Below are 26,270 nucleotides of genomic sequence, written 5' to 3'. Positions count from 1 at the left end.
CTAAAGTTCAGACCTGTATTAACAATGCCAATAACTGTGGAGGACAGTGTACCTGTAACAGTTCTTCTGTCTTTCTACACTTAGATTGCTTTTCTGTCTTATTTAAATTCTTTGCTATTCAATATAAAAAAAGATTAAAACACTCTTTTTGTGCAACTTTACCGATAGTTGCAGGTCAGAGTTACTGAATATACAACATTCAGTCTCTGGCTTCATATTAATGCCATTACCAGTGCCTACGACTGAAACTATGACACATAGACACTCCTCAAAACCTCCTGCCTCCACAAAAAACAGGTTTTTCGGCATCTGTATTATTAGCTCAGAGACTAGAAATACTAATAGAAAATTGCAGATGAGACAACCATGTCCTCTTTATGCAACATCCTGTAGTGCTTTCTCAATTCCAGGAACATCTCTGTGTCATTCCCATTAAAATGAAACACAATTACGTGACATTTTTTTAAGCTTTAAGATGGCCTGTTTTCAGTGAAACTATGACCGTAAGTCAGGCCTGCATATGGTCGCCAGTTTGTTGAATCGTATATCCAGGTTTGTGAGAAGGTCTGGGTGGAATTCGTTCTCAGTAATGGAGATGGCATCCAGTTGAGGATCAAGCATGGGTTCTCCTTCATACGCATAGCAACGGGGCTCATAATCACCTAACTCTTCTCCTGCGGCCTGGAGTCGGAGCAGCTTCTGTAGAGGAAGAAAATAGAGTCAAGCTCAGGCTTTGAGAAACACTCAGAGCTTTCTAGACTGTCTCTGCTGTCCAGGGAGGAAGGCTTTCTACAAGAGTTTGGAGGCGCATTGCTGTGAGGATTTGACTGCATTTAGAGAGAGAGCATTGGTGAGGTCAGGGTGTTTGATTATCACTACCCCTGGCCCCCCAACTCATCCCAATCAAAAGTACTGGATGGAGGTCCACCACCATCATTCCAGAGAACACAGTTCTTCCACTGCTCCACAGCTCCTCAATGCTGGGGGGCTTTATACCCCTCTAGCCCACGCCTGGCATTATTAGGCAGCATGGAACCAATAGGGTCATGATGTTGATCTGCTCCAGAGGGTCCTAGTCTATTGAACCAGCGAAGCAATTTGTAGGCAAGGAGTGTGCTTTACATAAATAGGAAAATACAATAGTATACAATATATATATATATATATATATATATATATATATATATATATATATATATATATATATATATATTATAATAATTATACAGCAACATCTCATGGCCCAGTTCCCAATTGGGATGCTTGTTCTATCATATATCGATAAAGTAGTTCTTGGCTGGCCCAACAGTTTTACGCAGCACTGTATCTGATCAAACCACAGCTATGTCAATTATTAAATAATAAATCAATGAAATTGTAGACTTTATTAATGTGAATGTTACACTTGATATGGACCTGTTATAAAATGCTACTCCTGCTTTTCATGAGATAAAGCGGTTCTTATTAGAGTAAGAGCAGGACTACCTGACTGATCTGAGTCAGCAGGCCTTGTCTGAGTTGAAAGTCATCCACAGTGTAAGAGGAGTAGTTTCTGTCCATTGACTCCTGCAGAGCACAGACAAAAACAGTCAGCTTCAGACTGGACTAAACTATAAGATCTGGATGATCAAAGACTTGTAAAGCATATCTGAATCAGGTGGTAAACCAATAAACCAACACCAGACACATTCAGATGTGGAGGCTCACCGTCACTGTGCGGTGACTCCTTTGCGAGCGTCTTGTGGAGTTCTGAAATGCGGATGCAAGAGAAACAGGTGGTCAGTAAAAAAACCCAAACTTCCAGAGAAACAGAGATTCAGAAGATGTAATATTCACCCGGTGCAGAGATCTCCTCAGCATCTGCTCCCTGTAGAAGGAGCTGTCTTGAACAGTCATGGTCTGCAGAAGAGAATTCAATTCAATTCAATTTAATTCAATTCAATTCAATTCAATTCAATTCAATTCAATTCAATTCAATTCAATTCAATTTAATTTGATTTATTTTGGCTTTTTACAACAAATGTCACAAAGCAGCTTCACAGAGATCCAGATCCAAGCCTCTTTTGAGCAAGCAAGGAACAACTCCCTCGGGTCGAGAGGAAGAAACCTTGAGAGCAACCAAGACTATCTAGCTCCACAGACTTTCTAGGAGTACCGTAGATGTTAATAATGCTCAACATTCTCTGCTCTCCATTAAATCCTCTCAGAACTAACTCTCTCTCTTTTTACCTTCTCCCAGTAAATGGCCACCCAGCCCGACCTGCTGGAAGACTGCCCGCTGAGGTCCCCTCTACCTGCGTCAGACCAGCTGGCCCCCCAACCACCACCACCTATACCAGACCAGCTGCACACCCTCCTACCACTGCTACCTGTCTAATGACCATGTCCAAACCTAAATGGACTCGTAACTATCTGCACTATTAATATCACCACTATTACCTATCTACACCATGATTATTATATTATGATTATGATCAGAGCAGTTCAACAGTTTAGATGGTTTGGTAACTTTTATCAATAATCTATAAATAGTTCTGATCAGAGGAGGATGGGTTGGGTCCCCCTTGTGAGTCTTGGTTCCTCTCAAGGTTTCTTCCTCCAGCTCTGAGGGAGGTTCTCCTTGCCACTGTAGCCTTTGGTGCTCACTGGGGGTCTTTGATCCTTCATGTCTTATGTTATTTCTTTATTTTCTGTCTTTTATTAATTACTAATTATGTAAAGCTGCTTTGTGACGACAACAGTTGTAAAAAGCTACACAAATAAATTTGACTTGACTTGACTAATAATGCTGCATTCAGTTTGAACTGGAATGTCAGAGTAGGAAATTTTAACTGGAAGGCCCCAACAAGTCAGGGTTCCTACTCGCCTCACCAAACCCTGAGGCCCCAAAATTCACACAGTACTGTTCAACTCCTATCTGTGGACATGTTTCCATGACATGACCTGAGACAATGCTTACTATGCTAACCTGGGACATAAAAAGTTGATCATATTTTGTTTCAGTTTTCCACAAAACACCAGTAAAGGACTGTCAAACCAGTTGCAATCAACTCAAAAGTCTTTAGCCTGTTTTTTGGAAATGTTTTGAAATTGAAATGGGAGTGTGACATCATTCCCAGCTCCGACATCAGATTTCCGAGGTAAATGGAACACTGCAAAAGTCATGTCCTCTACAGAGACGCACTTCTGTACATTTCTGTTCCACTGTTTCACAGCTCATAGGTTCAGGATGTTGATCTGCTCCAGAGAGTCCTATTCTATTGGCAGTACTTCTTCTCTACAGGGACTAGACAAGCTGTGTGTGTGCATTTGCACATCTGTGTCAGCAATGGGTGCAGCTTAAAGTAGCTGAATGCATCATTAGAAGGGGTGTCCACAAACATTTGGACATATAGAGTATGGCATTAAATTCTAACTGTCTGTTGAGCTATAATATATTAGCTTTTTCTGTCAATTTCTTGGATCTACTCTTTAGGAAGGCATTCTCTAACATCTCCACCCTGGTTTCAGTTCTCAGTGACGTAGAATACTACGGACTAAGGACTGAAGCTACTGAGGACTGGTAAAAATAATGAAAATCTGTGGATCTGTGAAATGGTCATGAGGAGTATCATCACATACGCTTTGTTGTTGCATGAGGTTCTGCTTAGTAACTCCACTGTATTCTGCGTAGTGGGAGATGCCGTTTATGGCCTGGTTGCCGTCCACTTGGCTTAATTTGGCCGGAACCTTTATAAAGCAATAATAAACAAAGCATATTATTAATCTGACTTTTTCTAACCAAGGACAGTAAAATCTTATTGGTATGGTTAGTCATAATGTGATCACTGTGTTATTGTTACATTTCTCCATTTATATAATAATAAAATAAATATTATGCAAATAAAAAACCCAAATAAAATAAATAAAATACAGATAAAATGTGTATAGCATATTTGTGTTTGTATAGCTGATCTTCACATAAATCTAGTAATGAGATGAGATGTCTGTTATAACTGTGTACTTACACATCACCACTACATACAATAACAATGTAATTATTGGAGAGATAATCACTAATAAATAAGAATTACAATACTACGGCTTCCATAATTACATGTGTATCAACTTCAGTTTTTATTTTTTTTATTTTTTTGCAATTACACAAGTGTATCTACCGAATTATATATTTATAATTATACTTATAGCTCTAATTAAGTAATATAAATAATTAGTCTTTATATACACGTATATAACCATATAAAACTATTACTAATAATACGAAGAATATTCCAGTCAAAACTGGAGATACGTAAACTGTGCTGCTTTAATTCCGATAGAATTCAATATAACAGTTATTATATGGTTATTATTATGTTACTACACAGTTAGATGAATAAATTATTATAACTGTTTTTTTTATAAACACAATGTCAAGCTTTCCCTAAGCAGATATGTCTGCTCTTTGCTGGTAACAGGTACCAGGCTGTATAATGAGTGTTTTATTACCTTGCAGTCAGTTCCTGGCGTCTCGATATTGGATTCGAGGAGACGCCAGCCAGGGCCATCATCTGTCAGGATCATTTTCCTCTCTTGTTTGCAGGAGATCAGAAAAGCCATGAGAAGGATAGCTGTATAAAAAGGACATAGGTAGAATGGTCAGTCCCAGAATCAGTAAAGTTAAAATACAGAAGAAACTGAACATAAACTGTAAGGTTGACCTCATTTTTGTGCAGTTTATCACCAGCCTGTGTCATTACAGAACACTAGTATACCAAAATTACATTTATTTATATTTTATTTATTTGTTTTGATGTAAATGTCTAATATATAGATTATTCTGCTCGATGCAGAGTGAATAAATAAATATTTATTTTACAGAGACTATTCATATTCCCATAATAATGAACTATCTGGTCTTATGAACCTCTTGAGTTTCTAAGTTAAAGTGAGGAAATCCTCAATATAAAACCTAAATATAAAACATTAAAGAAATAAGTAAGTAAATTGTAAAATTCTGCAAGTTTAAGAGCTTTTTTCTGTCAAATTGAAATAAAATAACTTTACAGTAAAGCTGCAGTGACTAATCAAGCACAGGGTCTACATCTGAGTCATACCTAGCAGCAGGAGGAGTGCAAAGATTATAATCCCAATGGCACTGCTGCCCACCTGGGCAGTGGAGGTCCTTTTTAGATGGCAGTTGGGCATGGCGACACAATCACAGACAGTGACCGACAGGTTCTGGGTCAAGCTGAGGCCCTGGCTGTCAGATACTTTGACCAGGAGCTCATGGTAGCCCGAATGGACAATGCTCTCTTTCACCAGGTTTACAGTGATTCCTTTAGAAAGATCAAAGGGATACAGGGACACAATTTTCATTCTGATTTTTTATTGACATATTTTTACTTTTGCTATTTTACAAAATATCTATAAATAAATTTCATGTTCATGTCTTTTTTTTTTATAGCACAGGTCATGGACTTAATTTTTTTTTTAAGTTGCAGGATGTGGTTCTAAACCACATTCATACTGAGTTCAATAAAATAATATAAAGTAAAATAAACTTTACATTTTAATTTAAAAATCATAATTAATCATAATTTTCTTTGTTTCATTTTTGATCTGACCAGTCAGGCCCTAGATAAGCTCACTCAAAGTTCATAATAACTGTCGGGATTTTGTATTAATGTACAGAAATGTATATCATTAGATCAACTCTACCGTGGGAAGGATCAATCCTCCACTTCCCCTTCACGTCCCCCAGGAGTTCGTAGGTGAAGGGGCCGCTGAAAGGAGGCAGATCCAGATCTTCAGCAGTGATGTTGGTCATGGTGGGCTTGTCAGACAAACACATTCCCAATGAATTCACTGTAAGTATGGGCTGGTTATCATTCTGGTCCCCAACTTGGATGATCAGGGTTCCCGTACCCGTCATTGGAGGCGCACCTGGACATTAGAACAGCATAAGTGAAGTTAGAATGAAACAAAGCAGTAAAAAAAGACTTCACATTTATTTCTGTAAATCCCTAAAGACTACAGACACTGTACATTCATTAGTCAGAAGCCGATCTGCACCAAGAGCCCTTCCAGCTTCAAGTAGGGCTCGGCTCGACCCGCCATCCTTTAAGATCCACAGAAGACGAGCGTCCAGACTTTTTACTGTCCTGCACCGAAGTGGTGGAACGAACTTCCCCTGGGTGTCTGAACAGCAGAGTCCAACGCTCGCTGTCCTCAAACCCAGACTGAAGACCCTCCTCTTCTGAGAGTACTCAGGCGAAGAGAAGAGTACTATGGTCACCTTATTGACTTTAGTTTGGTAGAGTCTAAGATTAGAGGAGCTTTGAATTCTAGTCTATTTAAACTAGCTGAGATTCTTCATGAGTAAATAGTGAACTTTTATAAGTCGCTCTGGAGCGTCTGCTCAATGCCTTAAATGTAAATGTAAATTCATACTGGATTAAAATCACTCCACAGTTACTACTGTCAGACTGTAAAACTACACACACTGCAGATTCATACTGGATTAAAAGCACTCCACATGTCTTGCTTTTAGACAATAAAAACTACACACAGTCCAGATTCATACATAAATATGCCCATCAGACTGTAAAATAACAGACACTGCAGATTCATACTGGATTTAAAATGACTTCATAAATGTGCCCATCAGACTGTAAAGACTACAGACACTGCAGATTCATACTGGATTTAAAATGACTTCATAAATATGCCCATCAGACTGTAAAACTACAGAAACTGCAGATTCATACTGGATTTAAATATGCCCATCAGACTGTAAAGACTACAGACACTGCAGATTCATACTGGATTAAAAGTGACTTCATAAATATGCCCATCAGACTGTAAAGACTACAGACACTGCAGATTCATACTGGATTAAAAGTGACTTCATAAATGTGCCCATCAGACTGTAAAGACTACAGACACTGCAGATTCATACTGGATTAAAATCACAGACCTTGTTAATCTCAGGTTAGAATGATGCAGCTCCGCTTACCATTATCCATAACATAGAGAATCACAGGGTAGGAACTGTTCTTCACATGAGATGATTCTCTGTCTATAACATTTGCTGTGAACACTTCACCCGTATTCGGGTCTACGGTAATCCAGTTTTCTACATCTTCTCCTTTGAAAAACCTGATAGAGCAAGAGTGAGAGAGAGTCAAATGAGGGCTGTATTCAATCATACATACACCAAACGTACATATAACACAAACTACATTGATCACCTTTTACAGGCCCCAGGAAATTACTGTTACATTTAGTTAAATACACTGTATGGACAAAAGTATTGGGACACCTCCACATTCCATGAACAGGAGATAGTAAAATTTCACAAGACGTCCCATTCTAATCCACATGCCGTATTAATAAGGAGCTGGTCCTCCTCTGCAGCTCTACCAGCAGCAGCAGCAGGTCTGGAGCTCTGCTGCAGTTAGTTGGAGGCTTTTCTGCACTCTGCTCTGAGCTCAGCACTCGGCCCTGACCCCGCTCTGTAACTTTACGTGGTCTGACAGACACTCGGTGGCTGAGCTGCTCTCTGTGAGCTGTTCCTCCTAAACTCTTCCACTGTTCAATAATAACACCACTCACAGCTGATGGAGGAAGATCTAGGAGGGAGGAAATTTCACCAGCTGACTTGTTGTTGGTGGTGCAGCGGTGTCTCCTATTACATACAGAACCACGCTGGAGTTCAGTGAGCTCTTCAGAACCTCCCGTTCTTTCACTGATGTGTGGAGGAAAGACAGACTGCAGGACTAGAAGCTGGATTTGAGACACCTGTGGTAATTGGACTGAATCAGACACCTGGATTTAATCATTAAGAGGTGACCCAATACTTTTGTCCATATGATGTAATTGCTCCAGAGAGCCCTATTCTATTAACACTTCTACTTCTCTAAAGGCACTACAAATGCTGTGCATTTGCACATCTGTGTCAGCAATGGGTGTGACTTAATGTATCCGAATGCATTCATTAGAAGGGGTGTCCACAAACATTTGGACAGTGTAACTTTTAAGAATCCCAAATCGTGCAACTCTTATCTCACGTACACCTGTCCCTCAGAGTGGAGAGTAACATGGTGCCTCTTACCGAAAAGTGCTGGCGAACGTCTTATCAGGGTCCACAGCTTTCAGAGTGCACAGGTGGGTTCCTAGCTTCGTGTTCTCCATGATCCCCTCTTTCCTGACAGGCGGTACGAACTCAGGAGGGTCGTTCACATCCTCCACACCAACGGTGACCGGATACAACTTGGGGGAGTTTGCCAGACTCCCGTAGGACCCTTCAGTAGCTGTCTTAACATTCCATAGCCCTTGTTTAGGACGTCCCGTGACCTCACAGGAGAAGTAGGGTGCTATGTTTTCCACGCTGACTGAGATGTTCCTCGACGTTTGCTCCTCATAATCCATCGCCTGTGTGTTTGGGAAGAAACATATGGAAAAAATAAGTTCATGAACATGAAGTTCATCATTCAGTGATTTCTTTAAGATGTTTTTTTTTCTATGAACTAATCTTGGGATGTGCAGTTGTTTAGAAAGACTAAACTTCCTGACTTCCTGACTTCAATTATTGTAGTATCATCCTTCTCAGATCTGCTCCGAGCTTCTTGGACTTTTCCATTGTACTTTGTGTTGGTCAATCCAACCCTTTTCTGTTGCACACAGAAGCTGCCAGCTGTAGTCCATCATCGTCTCTGGACTCCATGTACCACGGTGCCTTGAGGTTTGTTATAGGCCGCAAAGCCTTCACTCGCCACTGCACCGTACATGGCAGAGTTGACCCTCATTGGCTGCACGTCGCCTTTCGCACTGGTATACATCAATATTAATGTGATTTTATCTCAAGAACCTAGAGTACTTATTCGGCAAGCGTTCCTTTGTGCATTTCACACCTGCGACTTTCACGGAATTCACTGCAGAGCTCTCTGAATCTGGAGGAGCTCGTTTCTCTTGGAACATTCAGAAATCTTATAAGGAATCTGGAATCAGTCTCTTATCGCTCCTGCTTTCACTATTGATTAACTAGGTTGTGTTTTGTAGGCTTTACTGTTGTTTGTATGTTTTGCTGTCTGTTTTAAATGTTGAAACTGATGTTTTAGGCTGCTGTCTTGGCCAGGCTTCCTCTGGAAAAGAGATCACTGTATCTCAACGGGACCGACTTGGTTAAATAATAAATTTGTCAGGTTAAAGGACACATTGCTAATGAGTCTAAGTGACTGTTGTCAGGTCTGCGTCATCACGCCCGCCCCCGGGGCGGACTTCAGCCGTGGCCCGCAGGCTCCCTTAAAGACTTTTGTTGAGTTTCAGTTGTAGTTTGATTCAATGTGTCGGTTCAGTGTTCTGTTCATGTTCATATGTTTGGTTCAGTTCAGGTGTTGTCTCACATGTTTCTGGTTTTGTTAAGTATGTCATGTCTTGTTTTGTTAATGTGTTTTACCTGAGGCTGGGGGTACTTAAGGAGTTCGGATACTAGCAGTTCAGGTCCACTAGCGGACCTTGCTTCTTTCGTCGAGTTTTGCGAGTTGCTTTCGCTCGCTCCCTGGATCTATCCGTGACTCTCGCTCCAGCTAGGCAAGAGTTGGCCTAGCCGTTTATGGTTCTGCGGCTGGTTCCCCAGCTCTCTCCCCCCAGTTTGTGTAATCTCTGTGTGGTTCACGCTTGTCCTTAGATTCCCCTGAAATCTTCCCAGTCACTGCCTGGTAGGTAGTTATGTGTTGTTTAAAGTTCTCCCTCTCCAGCTCACCCAGCTCAGTTCCCAGAGGTCCCCCGGCCTCAGGTGTGCTTTTGTGTTCGCCCGTTTTAGTTGTCAAGTTTACGTTGTTTTACTATTCAGTCACTTTAGTTGCTGCATTGCTTGCTTTCGTTTACCTTCTGTGTTGCACCCCTTTTCTGTTAATAAAGTGCTTGCATTGGCTCCATCTCTGCAAGTGTTTGTCCCTCTGTGTCTGGCCTAACCAGCCATGACAACTGTATGAATATTTTTGACCTATTTTGACCCTGTTCTGATTCACAAAACCAATGAAAACCAAGTAAATATTGTGCACCAAATTCATGTTTTTGTCTAATAAGGATGTATGTTGTCAGTCATATCATTTAAAACTCAATACTGTCATGATGAGTGCATGCAAACTTCCCACCACAAATCTATATACAAATTTGCATAAGCTGCAAGCAGAACGAAGGCCTCGCAGGTATGCACAACATTGACGGTGCCATGCTCAACAGCTTCAACATGCGTACCAGTGCTGCCAGGCTGGCTACAAGTCTTAGAGGATGAATCAGAGGACAAAGTTGATCTGCACCAAGAGCCCTTCCAGCTTCAAGTACGGCTCGGCTCGACCCTTCATCCTTTAAGATCCACGGAAGAGCGTCCAGACTTTTTTCTGTCCTGCACCGAAGTGGTGGAACGAACTTCCCCTGGGTGTCCGAACGCTCACTGTCTTCAAACCCAGACTGAAGACCCTCCTCTTCTGAGAGTACTCAGGCGAAGAGAAGAGTATTATTGTCTCCATATTGACTTGTGTTTAGTAGAGTCTAAGATTAGAGGATCTTCTGGATTCTAGCCTATAGAAATTAGCTAAGGAGTGAACAGTGAAGTACTTCTTTAAGCCGCTCTGGAGAAGAGCGTCTGCTAAATGCTCTAAATGTAAATGTATATACAAATTAGAGTATATACTATTGTTTTAGGATAAATAATAAACATATATGTCATTATGCTGGCTCTTATTTAACCACAGTGTGATCATCCTGATTAAATGAAGGATAGAAATATATTAAATTTAATAACCGTCATCCCAAGAAGTCATAGCTTCATTACACAACTCTTAAATAAGCTCTTGTACCGGTTGGGGTTATGTACAGACAGATGGTTTTAATAACTTGAGCTGATCTTGGCCTGACTCTGAAGCTCTGGCTTATTAGAAGTGTACAGCCTCAGGAGGCAACCAGTCCATTTGGCCTCAGTTTAGAGATGACTCACAAGTATGTCTAATGGGTGTCTAATGGGTGTCATCTATAAAAACATCCATATTGAACATGTGGGATGTGTAACTACACGACTGTGTGATGTAGATGGAATTTGTCTTTAAACTATCCATGCAGTGATGCACACACACACACACACATGCCATTGCTGCAACGCTTAGGTAGTAGTGAGGGTGAAGGGCCTTGCTCAAGAACCCAACAGTGGCAGCTTGCCAAGCCCAGGTATCGAACCCACAACCCTGTCATTAACAGCCTGGAGCTCTAACCGCTGCTGATCCACCACTGCTCCACTTAATTATTAATAATTCACTGTAATGACCAAATAATCTATAGCAGTTAATGAATAACTGTTTTATTATTTATGAACTAATTATTTATTCATTATTCATTATCCCAATTAAAACTCAGATATACACCTTGTGACTTTGTCTTCAGGTTGAGTAAACTCAAAAAATACAAAAGTTGGTAACTGAGCTTATGTTTATTAATTTATTTTTTAAATAAAAAAAAGAAATGTGAAAATTTAAATACCTTTATGACTGTCAGTATTCCTTCATTCGTCTTCGGGTCCGTCTCTATTTTAAAATACTTTTCTTTATCGCCGTGAATTTTGTATTTAGCTTTCCAGGCGTCTGAACCCGGGCTGTCTTTATCCATTACTTGCAATCGCAGGACTTCTACATTACTCTCCCGCTCCTTTATCTTTCCAGGGCCCTGAAGAAACAATCATCCATCAACAATCAGGTATTAATAATGGTAGTCCATAGTAGAGCTACAGTCTCTCATTAGACTGAATATTAATAACGCTCTAAATATAGATATTGTGATATACACTGAGGAGGCGGAGCTACAGTCTCTCATTAGACTGAATATTAATAACGCTCTAAATATAGATATTGTGAAATACACTGAGGAGGTGGAGCTACAGTCTCTCATTAGGGTGAATATTAATAACGCTCTAAATGTAGGTATTGTGATATACACTGAGGAGGAGGAGCTACAGTCTCTCATTAGGGTGAATATTAATAACGCTCTAAATGTAGGTATTGGGATATACACTGAGGAGGAGGAGCTACAGTCTCTCATTAGGGTGAATATTAATAACGCTCTAAATGTAGGTATTGTGATATACACTGAGGAGTTGGAGCTACAGTCTCTCATTAGGGTAAATATTAATAACGCTCTAAATGTAGGTATTGGGATATACACTGAGGAGGAGGAGCTACAGTCTCTCATTAGGGTGAATATTAATAACGCTCTAAATGTAGGTATTGGGATATACACTGAGGAGGAGGCGGAGCTACAGTCTCTCATTAGGGTGAATATTAATAACACTCTAAATGTAGGTATTGTGATATACACTGAGGAGGAGGAGCTACAGTCTCTCATTAGGGTGAATATTAATAACGCTCTAAATGTAGGTATTGTGATATACACTGAGGAGGAGGAGCTACAGTCTCTCATTAGGGTGAATATTAATAACGCTCTAAATGTAGGTATTGTGATATACACTGAGGAGGCGGAGCTACAGTCTCTCATTAGGGTGAATATTAATAACGCTCTAAATGTAGGTATTGTGATATACACTGAGAAGTTGGAGCTACAGTCTCTCATTAGGGTGAATATTAATAACCCTCTAAATGTAGGTATTGGGATATACACTGAGGAGGCGGAGCTACAGTCTCTCATTAGGGTGAATATTAATAACGCTCTAAATGTAGGTATTGTGATATACACTGAGGAGTTGGAGCTACAGTCTCTCATTAGGGTGAATATTAATAACGCTCTAAATGTAGGTATTGGGATATACACTGAGGAGGCGGAGCTACAGTCTCTCATTAGGGTGAATATTAATAACGCTCTAAATGTAAGTATTGTGATATACACTGAGGAGGAGGCGGAGCTACAGTCTCTCATTAGGGTGAATATTAATAACACTCTAAATGTAGGTATTGTGATATACACTGAGGAGTTGGAGCTACAGTCTCTCATTAGGGTGAATATTAATAAAGCTCTAAATGTAGGCATTGTGATATACACTGAGGAGGCGGAGCTACAGTCTCTGAACTGTTCTAGTACTCACTGTTTGACCAGTGATCACTGGGAGGTGATTGTTTTTGTCGTTGATGTCGATGGTTACGGTGCTCGTGCTGGAGAGCTGGACTTTATCTCCGTTGTCTTTGGCTTCAACCAGGATGGTGTATTTCTTTGCTTTCTGGACAAACAAATATAGAACTTTGTAAGACGTACAGTAGAAAGAAGTGCGTCAGTGAGGTCGTACATCTTAACAGATGAAGCACATTTACCTCATAGTCCAAACAGCCCCGGAAAAATATATTTCCTGTGAGTGACGTAGTAGTTGGCTCAAGGTAAAACTCTGCATTGTCAGTTATCGGCGTTACAGAGACGATTCTGAAGGAAAAGGTTCCATTAGGAGTCTGTCCATCATCCTTATCTGTGGCCGTCAATACTAACAACCGTTGACCTGTTGAGATTCACATGACCATTAAGACGACATTCGTATCTCAGCATTGGGACTCAGATTGCTGACTGAACAGTGTACAGACAGATCACCCTGAGCTGCAGACTCGTCCACAGTGATATTATAGAGGTGACGATTGAAGACTGGGGGGTGGTCGTTGATGTCCAGGATCTTGATTTCAACCCCAAGCCTTGTGTCCACTTCATTATTGGATACATTTCTTGCTTCAAATGTTAACTACAAAGGGCAGAACACATTGTATTTAATTATGTTACGTTATAATTTTATAAACCTACTAAAATATCATTGGGCCGCTAATTTTGAAACCTTGGAAGTCCTCAGTACACTTTCTTATACCTCTGTAATGTGATAAAGGGCATCACTGGATAAGTAAACTCCTTTAAATACGTCCCTCCACTCTTTAATACTTATATCATCACTGTCACAAAAAACTTGTATATCCATTTTCAATATTTGCATGTTGTGATATTCATGATGAATGAACCACCAGAATAAACTCTGAAGAACATTCTGCTTTGAAATAACATCAAGGTCCCTATCTTCACTATCTTCCACCCCGCCTGCAGTCTAGCAGCACTGCTTGTGAATATCTCTACGCTGATGGGCGCGGTGGTCTCAAAATGAGGGGTGTTCAGGTCAGTTTCTGGAGTATCGCTGTGTATCTCAGCAGTGGAAAACACAACAGGAGCTCCACTGACTGAAAACAGTCTAGACAGATGTTCGTTCGTCAACAGTCAGACGTTTGTTCGTTGCAACCCGCCAAGGTCAGACTGACCGCACCTGGCTCTTAAAGGGAGAGAGACACACTGATTGGTTTATTACTGCGCGTTATGCCCAAACCAAACACACCCATGATTCATTAAGAGACTCAGTACACGACTTTTGCTCATTTCGAGACGCACAAGGTGAACTTTTCCCGACGTTACCATAGCAAAGACACACCGACACGCCCCCTGAATCGGTCGTCTAAAGATCGCTACAATAGGGCTCCAGTGAACTGTTTGACTTGTTTCTTGTGTAGTATATTCGTTGGCTTTGCAGATGTAGAAAAGAAAGGGGGCCCCGTTTCTTGACCAAATCTACACAAATTGAACAGACATAAGATGCTGTTTAGATTTGGACATCCCGTTGGGCAGACGTGTCAGTGAGTTAAACGCTGTCCAGATGTGGCCATGGACCACTTAGGTAATGGGGGAGCTAATGGCTGTTCCCTATGGATGAAATGTAAACATTCCATATATGGCAACATTCCAACAGAATGTGGCGTGAAATAAGGTATAAAAACTCAAGGTATTCCTAAGTCGGGGAGAGAGAGACCGAAGGGCACCCAGAATTGGCAGACTCTCTCCACACTGTTCTTTCGATTGAAATAAAATATATTATTGTTACAACTAAAGATGGTGGCTACAGACTCTCCTTTTTGAATAACAAGTCCATCTCCAGAAGAAGACGAACCGAGACGACACTTGCCTCCACTTCGAAAGCTGATGAAGAGTGTTTAGGGTTGGTATTCAAAGCCTGTATGAATATTAGCTCATTTTACAGAGTTTTCCCTGGAGCTGTGACCCTTATTAACTGCAGAGGGTCCCTGTGATTCAAATGTGACAGGTAGTCACACATAAAATAGGTCAACAGAATTCTTTACAAAATGAACTTTGAATTTGTTTATTGTAACATATTCTATCTGTGTGTGAACAGTGGTCATATTTCAATCATGTAAATGATTAAAGTATATATTAAAATAACAAATACCTGTAAACCGTGTCTTTACTGTAAGTCAGACGGTAATGTTACAACTTTTTAAAAATAACTAATATAAATAATGAAAACAGAAATGAGTGCCATGGCTATCAAAGCTAGCACCCTCTCTTCTCAATCAACAATTATGAGTTGATATTAATCCAGGATGTAAAAACAAATTGACATATTTACCAAAATTGCAAAATTCCATGATGAATAAACAGAAATGCTCCAAAATGACTAAGAATAAAAGCATTTTACATTGACTTCCATTAAATTAATTAATTAAGTTTTTTTCTTCTTCTGCCATTTTAGAGTGTAATCATTTTTAATACCACAATTTTAACGTTTAATGAACATACCTTTAGGATCTGATAGTCCTCATAGCTGATTTTGTTATTCACCCAAATCCCGCCGTCGTCTTTCATGTTTAGAAGGCCTATGGGATCTGAATCCACGCCACTGCCATGGAGTTTGAACTTCACCAAATAATTTCGGTCCAGTTTGATCTGAAATGAAAGCATTTACAGTTGTGGGTCAATAATAAACTTTTTGTAATTCATTCCTGCTATTGTGCACAAATTATCATGCTATATTAAGATACAATATATTGTATAATAAAAAAATATATATCTATGGCAACCATCAGTAGAAACCACATTAGCATCTATTTTAAAATACCCGATCAACACAATAACACTTCCACTACTGATTTATCATGAGTATTGCACAGCAGCACCCCAACAACCACCAGGAATACCACAGCAACTGCATAGCAGCAATCTAGCAACCACCTTGGATCCTATAGCAAGCAGATAAAGTTTCACCTTAGTGATCATGTGGGAACCTCTATAAGCCTGAAACCGCTATACGTCTAGACGTGGGAACCACAATAAGTCTGGATGTGGGAACTACTATGAGTCTGGAAGTGAAAACCACTGTAGGTCTGGGAGTGGGAGCCATTATAAGTCTGGAAGTGGGAACCATAATAAGTGTGGAGGTGGGAACCACTATAAGTCTAGAAGTGTGAACTTCTATAAATCTGCAAGTGTGAACCACCATAAGTCTGGAAGTGGGAACTACTATAAGTCTGGAAGTGGGAATGTGAAAACTACCATAAGTCTGGAAGTGGGAACTACTATAAGTCTGGAAGTGGGCACTACTATAAGTCTGGAAGTGGGAACCACCATAAGTCTGGGAGTGGGAACTACTATAAGTCTGGAAGTGGGAATGTGAAAACTACCATAAGTCTGGAAGTGGGAACTACTATAAGTCTGGAAGTGGGAATGTGAAAACTACCATAAGTCTGGAAGTGGGAATGTGAAAACCCCCATAAGTCTGGAAGTGGAAACTACTATAAGTCTGGAAGTGTGAACTACTATAAGTCTGGAGGTGTGAACTACTATAAGTCTGGAAGTGGGAATGTGAAAACCACCATAAGTCTGGAAGTGGAAACTACTATAAGTCTGGAAGTGTGAACTACTATAAGTCTGGAGGTGTGAACTACTATAAGTCTGGAAGTGTGAACTACTATAAGTCTGGAGGTGTGAACTACTATAAGTCTGGAAGTGGGCACTACTATAAGTCTGGAAGTGGAAACTACTATAAGTCCGGAAGTGGGCACTACTATAAGTCTGGAAGTGGGCACTACTATAAGTCTGGAAGTGGGCACTACTATAAGTCTGGAAGTGGGAACCACCATAAGTCTGGAAGTGTGAACTACTATAAGTCTGGAAGTGGAAACTACTATAAGTCTGGAAGTGGAAACTACTATAAGTCTGGAAGTGGGAATGTGGAAATTACTATAAGTCTGGAAGTGGGCACTACTATAAGTCTGGAAATGGGCACTACTATAAGTCTGGAAGTGGGCACTACTATAAGTCTGGAAGTGGAAACTACTATAAGTCTGGAAGTGGAAACTACTATAAGTCTGGAAGTGGGCACTACTATAAGTCTGGAAGTGGGCACTACTATAAGTCTGGAAGTGGGAACTACTATAAGTCTGGAAGTGGAAACTACTATAAGTCTGGAAGTGGGCACTACTATAAGTCTGGAAGTGGGAACTACTATAAGTCTGGAAGTGGAAACTACTATAAGTCCTGAAGTGGGCACTACTATAAGTCTGGAAGTGGGAATGTGGAAATTACTATAAGTCTGGAAGTGGGCACTACTATAAGTCTGGAAATGGGCACTACTATAAGTCTGGAAGTGGGCACTACTATAAGTCTGGAAGTGGGCACTACTATAAGTCTGGAAGTGGGAACCACCATAAGTCTGGAAGTGTGAACTACTATAAGTCTGGAAGTGGAAATTACTATAAGTCTGGAAGTGGAAACTACTATAAGTCTGGAAGTGGGCACTACTATAAGTCTGGAAGTGGGCACTACTATAAGTCTGGAAGTGGAAACTACTATAAGTCTGGAAGTGGAAACTACTATAAGTCTGGAAGTGGGCACTACTATAAGTCTGGAAGTGGGAACTACTATAAGTCTGGAAGTGGGCACTACTATAAGTCTGGAAGTGGGCACTACTATAAGTCTGGAAGTGGGAACTACAATAAGTCTGGAAGTGGGCACTACTATAAGTCCGGAAGTGGGCACTACTATAAGTCTGGAAGTGGGAATGTGGAAACTACTATAAGTCTGGAAGTGGGCACTACTATAAGTCTGGAAGTGGAAACTACTATAAGTCCGGAAGTGGGCACTACTATAAGTCTGGAAGTGGGAATGTGGAAACTACTATAAGTCTGGAAGTGGGAATGTGGAAACTACTATAAGTCTGGAAGTGGGCACTACTATAAGTCCGGAAGTGGGAATGTGGAAACTACTATAAGTCTGGAAGTGGGAACTACTATAAGTCTGGAAGTGGAAACTACTATAAGTCTGGAAGTGGGCACTACTATAAGTCTGGAAGTGGGAATGTGGAAACTACTATAAGTCCGGAAGTGGGCACTACTATAAGTCTGGAAGTGGGAATGTGGAAACTACTATAAGTCTGGAAGTGGGCACTACTATAAGTCTGGAAGTGGGAATGTGGAAACTACTATAAGTCTGGAAGTGGGCACTACTATAAGTCCGGAAGTGGGAATGTGGAAACTACTATAAGTCTGGAAGTGGGAACTACTATAAGTCTGGAAGTGGAAACTACTATAAGTCTGGAAGTGGGCACTACTATAAGTCTGGAAGTGGGAATGTGGAAACTACTATAAGTCCGGAAGTGGGCACTGCTATAAGTCTGGAAGTGGGAATGTGGAAACTACTATAAGTCTGGAAGTGGGCACTACTATAAGTCCGGAAGTGGGAATGTGGAAACTACTATAAGTCTGGAAGTGGGAACTACTATAAGTCTGGAAGTGGAAACTACTATAAGTCTGGAAGTGGGCACTACTATAAGTCTGGAAGTGGGAATGTGGAAACTACTATAAGTCCGGAAGTGGGCACTACTATAAGTCTGGAAGTGGGAATGTGGAAACTACTATAAGTCTGGAAGTGGGCACTACTATAAGTCTGGAAGTGGGAATGTGGAAACTACTATAAGTCTGGAAGTGGGCACTACTATAAGTCCGGAAGTGGGAATGTGGAAACTACTATAAGTCTGGAAGTGGGAACTACTATAAGTCTGGAAGTGGAAACTACTATAAGTCTGGAAGTGGGCACTACTATAAGTCTGGAAGTGGGAATGTGGAAACTACTATAAGTCCGGAAGTGGGCACTGCTATAAGTCTGGAAGTGGGAATGTGGAAACTACTATAAGTCTGGAAGTGGGCACTACTATAAGTCTGGAGGTGGGCACTACTATAAGTCCGGAAGTGGGAATGTGGAAACTACTATAAGTCTGGAAGTGGGAACTACTATAAGTCTGGAAGTGGGCACTACTATAAGTCTGGAAGTGGGAATGTGGAAACTACTATAAGTCTGGAAGTGGGCACTACTATAAGTCCGGAAGTGGGAATGTGGAAACTACTATAAGTCTGGAAGTGGGAACTACTATAAGTCTGGAAGTGGGCACCACTATAAGTCTGGAAGTGGGAACTACTATAAGTCTGGAAGTGGGAACTACTATAAGTCTGGAAGTGGGCACTACTATAAGTCTGGAAATGGAAACTACTATAAGTCTGGAAGTGGGAACTACTATAAGTCTGGAAGTGGGAACTACTATAAGTCTGGAAGTGGGCACTACTATAAGTCGGGAAGTGGGAACCATAATAAGTGTAGAAGTAGGAATGTTGGAGCTACTATTAGTCTATTAGTGGAAACTACTATAAGTCTGGAAGTGGAAACTAATATAAGTCTGGAAGTGGAAACTACTATAAGTCGGGAAGTGGAAACAATTATAAGACTTCAGATGTGCAATTCTTGAGGAATTTCACTTTTCTATTCATTAATGTCATGAGAGTGATTTTTACTACTAGGATCTACACAGAGAACAAGTAGAGAACGATAGCAGGTTCAGTTTTTTCTCCAGGCACAGTTTCTTCATTCCTCTTTTACAGCTTTTACAATGCGCTCACTGAAAGCAGTAGTAAGTAATATGATACTCACCTTTTCAAGCAGGTACGGGAAAGGGCCAGGGTTTTCTTCCTCAATGTTTAAGCTGTCGATAATCCACGCTCTCTTCTGCCTGATCCTGCTCTGGGCTGAAACCACAGACAAAACACACTGACAAGAAGAGAGAGAGAGACATAGAGAGAGAGGTAGAGAGAGATCAGTGTGAGATAATCCAGAAAAAGACTTACAGTAAGAACCAAAGCTAGAGAACGGTTCATCACAACATGAGAACTTTCATTCTGATCCAGATACTCAAAAAATAAAACACTGACCTGAAAGTTGAACACAGAAGAAATATTTTTTGAAATAATTAAATTAAATGTAACTTATTTAAATAAAGCATTGATGTGTGTATATATTGTGCTTGGTACCTGATGTTACTACATTTACACTTGTTGTTGTGTACATCGCACAGCCACTTTATGCATACATTTTTTTATAATTATTATATTTTAAATTCTTACAGATATTTACATACAGTAAGGTGTTTATTTTTTATTAGCTCCTGTGTTATTACAATTGACTATTTTCACCTAATCCTAATCTTAATGCTGCTATAATATGTTACTTCCCCTTTGGGATTAATAAAGTGATCCATCTGCACTATATTAAAAAGGTAAAGGTAAAGGTGCACGTATTTGTCACTGTACACTGTACAGCGAAATGTGTCCTCCGCATTTAACCCATCTGGTAGTGAACACACACTCACACACACACATGTGTTAGGGGCAGTGAGTACACACACACACCCAGAGCGGTGGGCAGCCAACTCCAGCGCCCGGGGAGCAGAGAGGGTAAAGGGCCTTGCTCAAGGGCCCAACAGTGGCAACTTGCCGAGCCCGGGAATCAAAGTATTCGCTCGCCTTCATGCATATGAATTTGAGTGACACCCCATTCTTAATCCATAGGGTTTAATATAATGTCACCATTTACAGCTAGAACAGCCTCAGCTCTTCTGGGAAGGCTTTTCACAAGATTTAGGAGTTTAGTGTTTATGTGAATTTCTGACCGTTCTTCCAGAAGCATATTCGTGAGGTCAGACACTGATGTTGACCGAGAAGATCTGGTTCGCAGTCTCCACTCTAATTAATCCCAAAGCTGTTCTATCAGATGATCAGGACTCAGCCGAAACAGTTCCTACAGCAGAAGACACTCCTACCAAGTTCTTGTCTAAAGGAGTTGAAGGCTTCTTCAAACAGCATTTTGCATTTTTATGAAAGATTTTGTACTCAAAATTTGGCTAGAATTATAATAAATACACACATTTTTAGCTGAAGGTTTTTTATACCCTACATGATCAGCTTCTCTGGTTTTAATATTTGTAGGCAGTGTGTTTAGGGAAATGAACATTAACGTTATATTTTATAAACCATGAACAACATTTCCCATAAATTAAAATAAAACAATTTGCTATTTAGAGCATTTATTTATTCATTTTTCATTTATTTATTTATTTATTTGCAGAAATGACAACTGCTCAAAAACAGCTGCTCAAATAATGCAGAGAAATGATTATAATAATTATAATGTAAAGAAGTTATTATTCAGATTTAATCACAGTGCTAATATCTGAACTCTGAGATCATTCAGAATCACTATGCTGAAATAACCTTGAAGGCCAATCACAGCTCTCCTGTCTCGGCCGGCTCTTCACTAGTCTCTCACACTGCTGTTGGGACTTTCATAGTCTGTAAATTCAGAGAACTCAGCTCTGTTTGATGAAATGTCTGGAATAAACGGCTGCCGGACTCGTAGAGATGCAGATTTAATAAATATAATGAAGTGGTGTTTTCTTTTTTCCTGAGCTGTAAACACTAAAGGTGCTAAAATGGTTCTTTAAGTCAAACATGTTTGGTTCTATAAAGAACCATGTTTTTAATAGTGATGCACCTGAAGAACCTAGTTATTCGTTTTTAATAATTTGCTGAATCGTGCTCGATATGTGAAGTGGCACAGACTGGTCTATGATTTCAGGTGGGAGGTAAGTCCCGGCTCAGCCCCATTCTGAGATAAATAAGAGGGAAACTGCAGAGTGAACAAGTTCCATCAGGCAGAGAGGTCTAGTGGATGTTCTTACACAATGTTTGACACAGTAGGTGTTCTCAGCCTGACTGTTTGTTTCTCACCGTCAGTAGCTACATGCATCCATCACTGCTGAATGTGTTGATTCCAGTCCATCAACTCTTATTGTTGTAAAGGGTGTGGCTTCAAATTTGATCACTTACACAGCATTAAGACTACAGACAGTATGTGACAGTAGTCTGTTAAAGCCACATGACAGTATAGACAGTATAGACAGTATAGTATATTGACATCTAAAAGTTTGTGGACACCCCTTCTAATAGATAAATTAAGCTACTTTAAGCTGCACCCATTGCTGACACAGATGTGCAAATGCACACACTTACATAGCTTGTCTAGACCCTGTAGAGAAGAAGTACTGCCAATAGAATAGGACCATCTGGAGCAGATTAACATCATGACTCTATTGGCTCCATGCTGCCTAATGCCAGGTGTGGGCTAGAGGGGTATAAAGCTGTTATTTCTATTTACTGAAATTTGCTTTTATTCTTTTTTCCTTTAGTTTAATACTGTAAATAATCTGTGTTCTGTGTTTTTTTGTTACTTGTCATACGTGTTGCTCTCACCAAGACAAATTCCTTGTATGTGCAACATACTTGGTGAAATAAAGAGATTCTGATTCTGATTCTGATTCTGATTTTTATTCATTGTCACAACTGCTGTTGTATTTACTAATGTTATTAAACCTCTTTATTATAATTATTATTTTTTTTTATCTCTACTTTGGAGTCTTTGTTTTAGCAAGCCTAATTTGTAGTGGCTCTCAACTACATTGTAAACGAAAGTCCCACTCCAAGTAAACCTGAGCTTAAATAAACGATGATAAATGATGATGATTAAGAAAGGGAATGTTAACCTACCAAGATCAAGACTCATTTACATATTAAACAGATTAAAGAGTAAACATAGATGAATTTAAAGGGTCCTGTCATTAAAAATTAAATTTATTCAATTTGTAATATATAAATAAGAGTTTATATTTTATCACCACACAGTTCATATAATCCAATCATAGTCCGAATTTAGTATTCAGTGTTTTGGTAATGTCACAACAGATCACAAAATAGAAATACACCCCCTTTTACAACCGCTTGGCTCCACCCCTTCATGAAGTAGTTTATTGCTGCTATTGAGTCTTGGCTGCTTTTTGAATGCATGTATTAAATCACAATCACAAGTCTTAGCGAGAGATTGGACAATGTTGGTGTAAAACATGAATTATGAAATTTTTGGTTCCTAATCCCACACAGAAGCCATGGGTGGTTTAAGCAGGCTGAAGTCGCTGCAGTTGAGCCAAAGGCGAATAATTCAAGTTTTTCAGGGTCAACATTTTGGCAGTGGGAGTGGTGGTTGTTTTAGCTTTGTGCGCTAAATCAAACAACGCTGACTGCAGAACGCTTTACATTCTGAGAAGCACCTGAGGATAAAAGCAGACAGGTGGTATTCAGAGTGTTTTATGCTTTACATTTTTCTTTTGACAAGGGTAAAGTCACGCCCATCCAAATTAACCCCCTAACTCTGCGTCCTGTGCGTGTCTTATGTACAGTACAGAAGTACAGTTCTGCTACAGAAGGGTTTTTACACCACAAAAGAGGCTCTTCAGCGTTCTTGGCTTCTCGTTAAGTGTTAAGGAGCCTTAGCATTGTATGGAGGTTCTTTAAACCTCAGAAAGATGACTGCACACTCATTTACAGTGTACAGCAAAGCTTGGCTCCTCAAAGCTGTGGGCAAGAACATCTGAGAACATCTGCTTAAGAAGATACAGTCACATAGAACCTCTACGTTCAGCGACTTTCTTGTTCTTATCCGAGTGTAAATTTCCAGCTAACTTGTCCGTGTGGGGCCTGTATCCGGAGCCATGTTGAGATTAGGGTGGGTTGTAACGATGGAACCCAATGATGGGGAAGTCCTACTGGGTCCCAGTAACAACGTATAGTACAAACCCACTGGCATACCCACCTGGAACCCACCTAGTTCACTCACATGAGCATGCTGGATAGGTTGTTCAATGCATTTAGCTTTGTTGACCAGATAGAACCTCAACTAACAGTATGTACCAGCAGACCAGCGGCACACTCCCACCACTGCTACCTGTCTAATGACCATGCTAAAACCTGCTAAATGGAGTCTTAACTATCTGCCACTACTAATATCACCACTATTACCCATCATTCCTCTCATTACTCTGACCAGCACTGCTGTGACTATATTAAGCTCTTCTACACCATGATTATTATATTATGATTATGAATATGTTGTACACCTGAGCAGGAGAACAGTTTAGGTGATTTGGTGACTTTTACTTTGACGTTTTGATCAGAGGAGGACAAGTTGGGTCAAAACCTTGTGGGTTGTGGGTTCAATTCCCGGGCTCGGCAAGCTGCCACTGTTGGGCCCTTGAGCAAGCATGCATATACTTGTATTTTTTGTATTTATTGTACAAAAAGTTTACTTTTATATTGTACAAAATGTACTATTAAAGTATTTTTATTAATAAAAAAGGATTAGTATAAGTATTATTAGTATTATTACTAATAAAAAGTATTATTATGTGTATTCTTTTTTCATATTATTTATATTATTTTTATTATTTGTTTGTTGTCTTTGCACTTTTTGTCATTTTTTTTACTATCACTGCACCAGAGCACCAGTTTATTTAATGACAGTATAGCTGATTTTAAGTTAAATTGAATTGATTAAGATTAGCTTCTGTATTAGACTGGAATGCGTAACTATACTTAAACCAAAGGGATCCTGTGAAGTCTGGGACATTATGAAGTCAACTGTTGATTACATGGATTGCTAAAAAAAAGTTTATGAAATTTGCCAATTAACAATCCTAGCACCCAACGGGGGTCCAAATGTCCAAATTAGAATAAGAGTTATGAAATGATTAATTAACGGTTTATATTTTAGGGAAATAAACCCAGTTCGGTTGCTGTAGGGGTATTTTTTTTTAATCTGCCACAGTTTACAGTATGTGGAGTAATTCAATAATCAGTTGCCAAACCATATTTAAGCAATCATTCTTTTTTTTAAGTCACGAATAAAGACTTAATTGCACATAATTATTATATATTACATAATTATATGTGCTGGGGGTGTTTGGCGATCTATCAAATATTCGTGTTGCTTGCTTAATCTACTTTTCAATCAGATAAAGTGTGTGAGTAACTAACCCCAAACCTGTGACATGAACAAACTTTTACACTTAAAAACTTGGAAATATCAAAGAGACTAATTTCCATCATTACTTTGAGCTCCATAAACGGGTGAGTTTACAGTAAAACACGGCTGATGTTACTAAACACAAACATGTAGAGCCTCCTAAACCTGTCCTCCAGTACAAGTATGGAAATAATGACAGCAGTAAAAGCATTTTATATATCTGTACAACTAAAGTAGCAAAACATACACTATACGTCCAAAAGTTTGCGGACATGCCTTTTAATGAATGCATTCAGCCACTGTAAGTTGCACCAATTGCTGACACAGATGTGCAAATGCACACATGCACACACTTGTACACAGCTTGTCAATAGAATAGAACTTTCCAGAACAGATTAGCATCATGACCCTATTGGCACCATGCTGCCTAATAATGCCAGGCGTGGGCTAGAGGGGTATAAAGCCCCCCAGCATTGAGGAGCTGTGAAGCAGTGGAAGAACTGTGTTCTCTGGAGTGATGGTGGTGGAGTTCCATCCAGTACTTTTGGGATGAGTTGGGGATGATGAGGTGGGGTGGGGACCATCCAACATCCTGACCTAATTAATATTCTTGTCATTGAATGCAATCAAATCCTCACAGCAATCCTTCTCTAAAATCTAGTAGAATCTAGTAGAAAGTCCTCCCTGGACAGTAGAGACAGGATAAACTCTTTTAATACTTTTGATTTCAGAAGAAACAGAGAACAAGCAGGTGTCCAAATACTTTTGTCCATATAGTGGAACTACAGTAGAAGAACATAAGTCCAAGTGTTAGACTTTACTCTCCTCTGTTTGGACTCAGAGTGAGAGGAGTGATCTACAGTAAAGCAGTCCAGAAGCTGAGCCAACACAACACCATGAACGTACACCCAGATAAGAGAATCAGGAGCTCAAGGAACCGAAGAGGAACCAAGGTGAAAGTAGATTCCTCACTATCAGACAGTAGAAGCGAAAGTAGCAGCATTTTTAACCATTCAGGGAAGAACACTCCCTGAGGATCACGTAACTGAGCACACTGACCTTCTGGATTTGCTTGACTTTGTAAGATGATCTCAACTAGACAATATTACAAAGCACAGGTCTTAGTCCAGCTCCAGTATCCAGAGACCACAGATACTCACCATTGTGAGGACAAGTGTGAGAGTTAGACTCCTCATCTTGCTGCCGAGGGTCTCGTGTGAGCACTGGGCAGAGAAACCTGTCAT

At 40.0% G+C, this 26,270-nt stretch overlaps 1 protein-coding gene across 1 annotated transcript; it reads right to left on the bottom strand.

The window, feature by feature from the left end:
* On the bottom strand, nucleotides 1-26,270 carry cdh26.2 (cadherin 26, tandem duplicate 2). The gene is made up of 18 exons (XM_072697424.1): nucleotides 26,187-26,270; nucleotides 25,848-25,904; nucleotides 19,771-19,887; nucleotides 15,592-15,738; nucleotides 13,561-13,705; nucleotides 13,293-13,471; nucleotides 13,070-13,201; nucleotides 11,518-11,700; nucleotides 8,096-8,415; nucleotides 6,998-7,140; nucleotides 5,701-5,925; nucleotides 5,097-5,318; nucleotides 4,489-4,610; nucleotides 3,622-3,729; nucleotides 1,837-1,899; nucleotides 1,708-1,749; nucleotides 1,486-1,566; nucleotides 1-699 (listed from the first exon to the last, which is right to left on the bottom strand). Exons 1-18 carry the CDS (start codon nucleotides 26,268-26,270, stop codon nucleotides 496-498), a joined length of 2,574 nt encoding a protein of 857 aa, XP_072553525.1. The 3' UTR covers nucleotides 1-495.

The sequence above is a fragment of the Salminus brasiliensis genome, chromosome 14, assembly GCF_030463535.1.
Source record: "Salminus brasiliensis chromosome 14, fSalBra1.hap2, whole genome shotgun sequence".
NCBI classification, from domain to species: Eukaryota; Metazoa; Chordata; class Actinopteri; order Characiformes; family Bryconidae; genus Salminus; species Salminus brasiliensis.
This window is presented reverse-complemented; position numbering and strand designations above follow the sequence as displayed.

What these genes read in the sequence shown, in the direction of transcription:
- cdh26.2 (XM_072697424.1), bottom strand. Translation starts at nt 26,270, where the DNA reads ATGACAGGTTTCTCTGCCCAGTGCTCACACGAGACCCTCGGCAGCAAG. An exon ending in ACGTTCGCCAGCACTTTTCG is followed by an intron (nt 7,141 to 8,095) that starts GTAAGAGGCACC and finishes TTGCTCTATCAG; the next exon opens with GTTTTTCAAAGGAGAAGATG. An exon ending in TGCACTCCTCCTGCTGCTAG is followed by an intron (nt 4,611 to 5,096) that starts GTATGACTCAGA and finishes CTTTTTATACAG; the next exon opens with CTATCCTTCTCATGGCTTTT.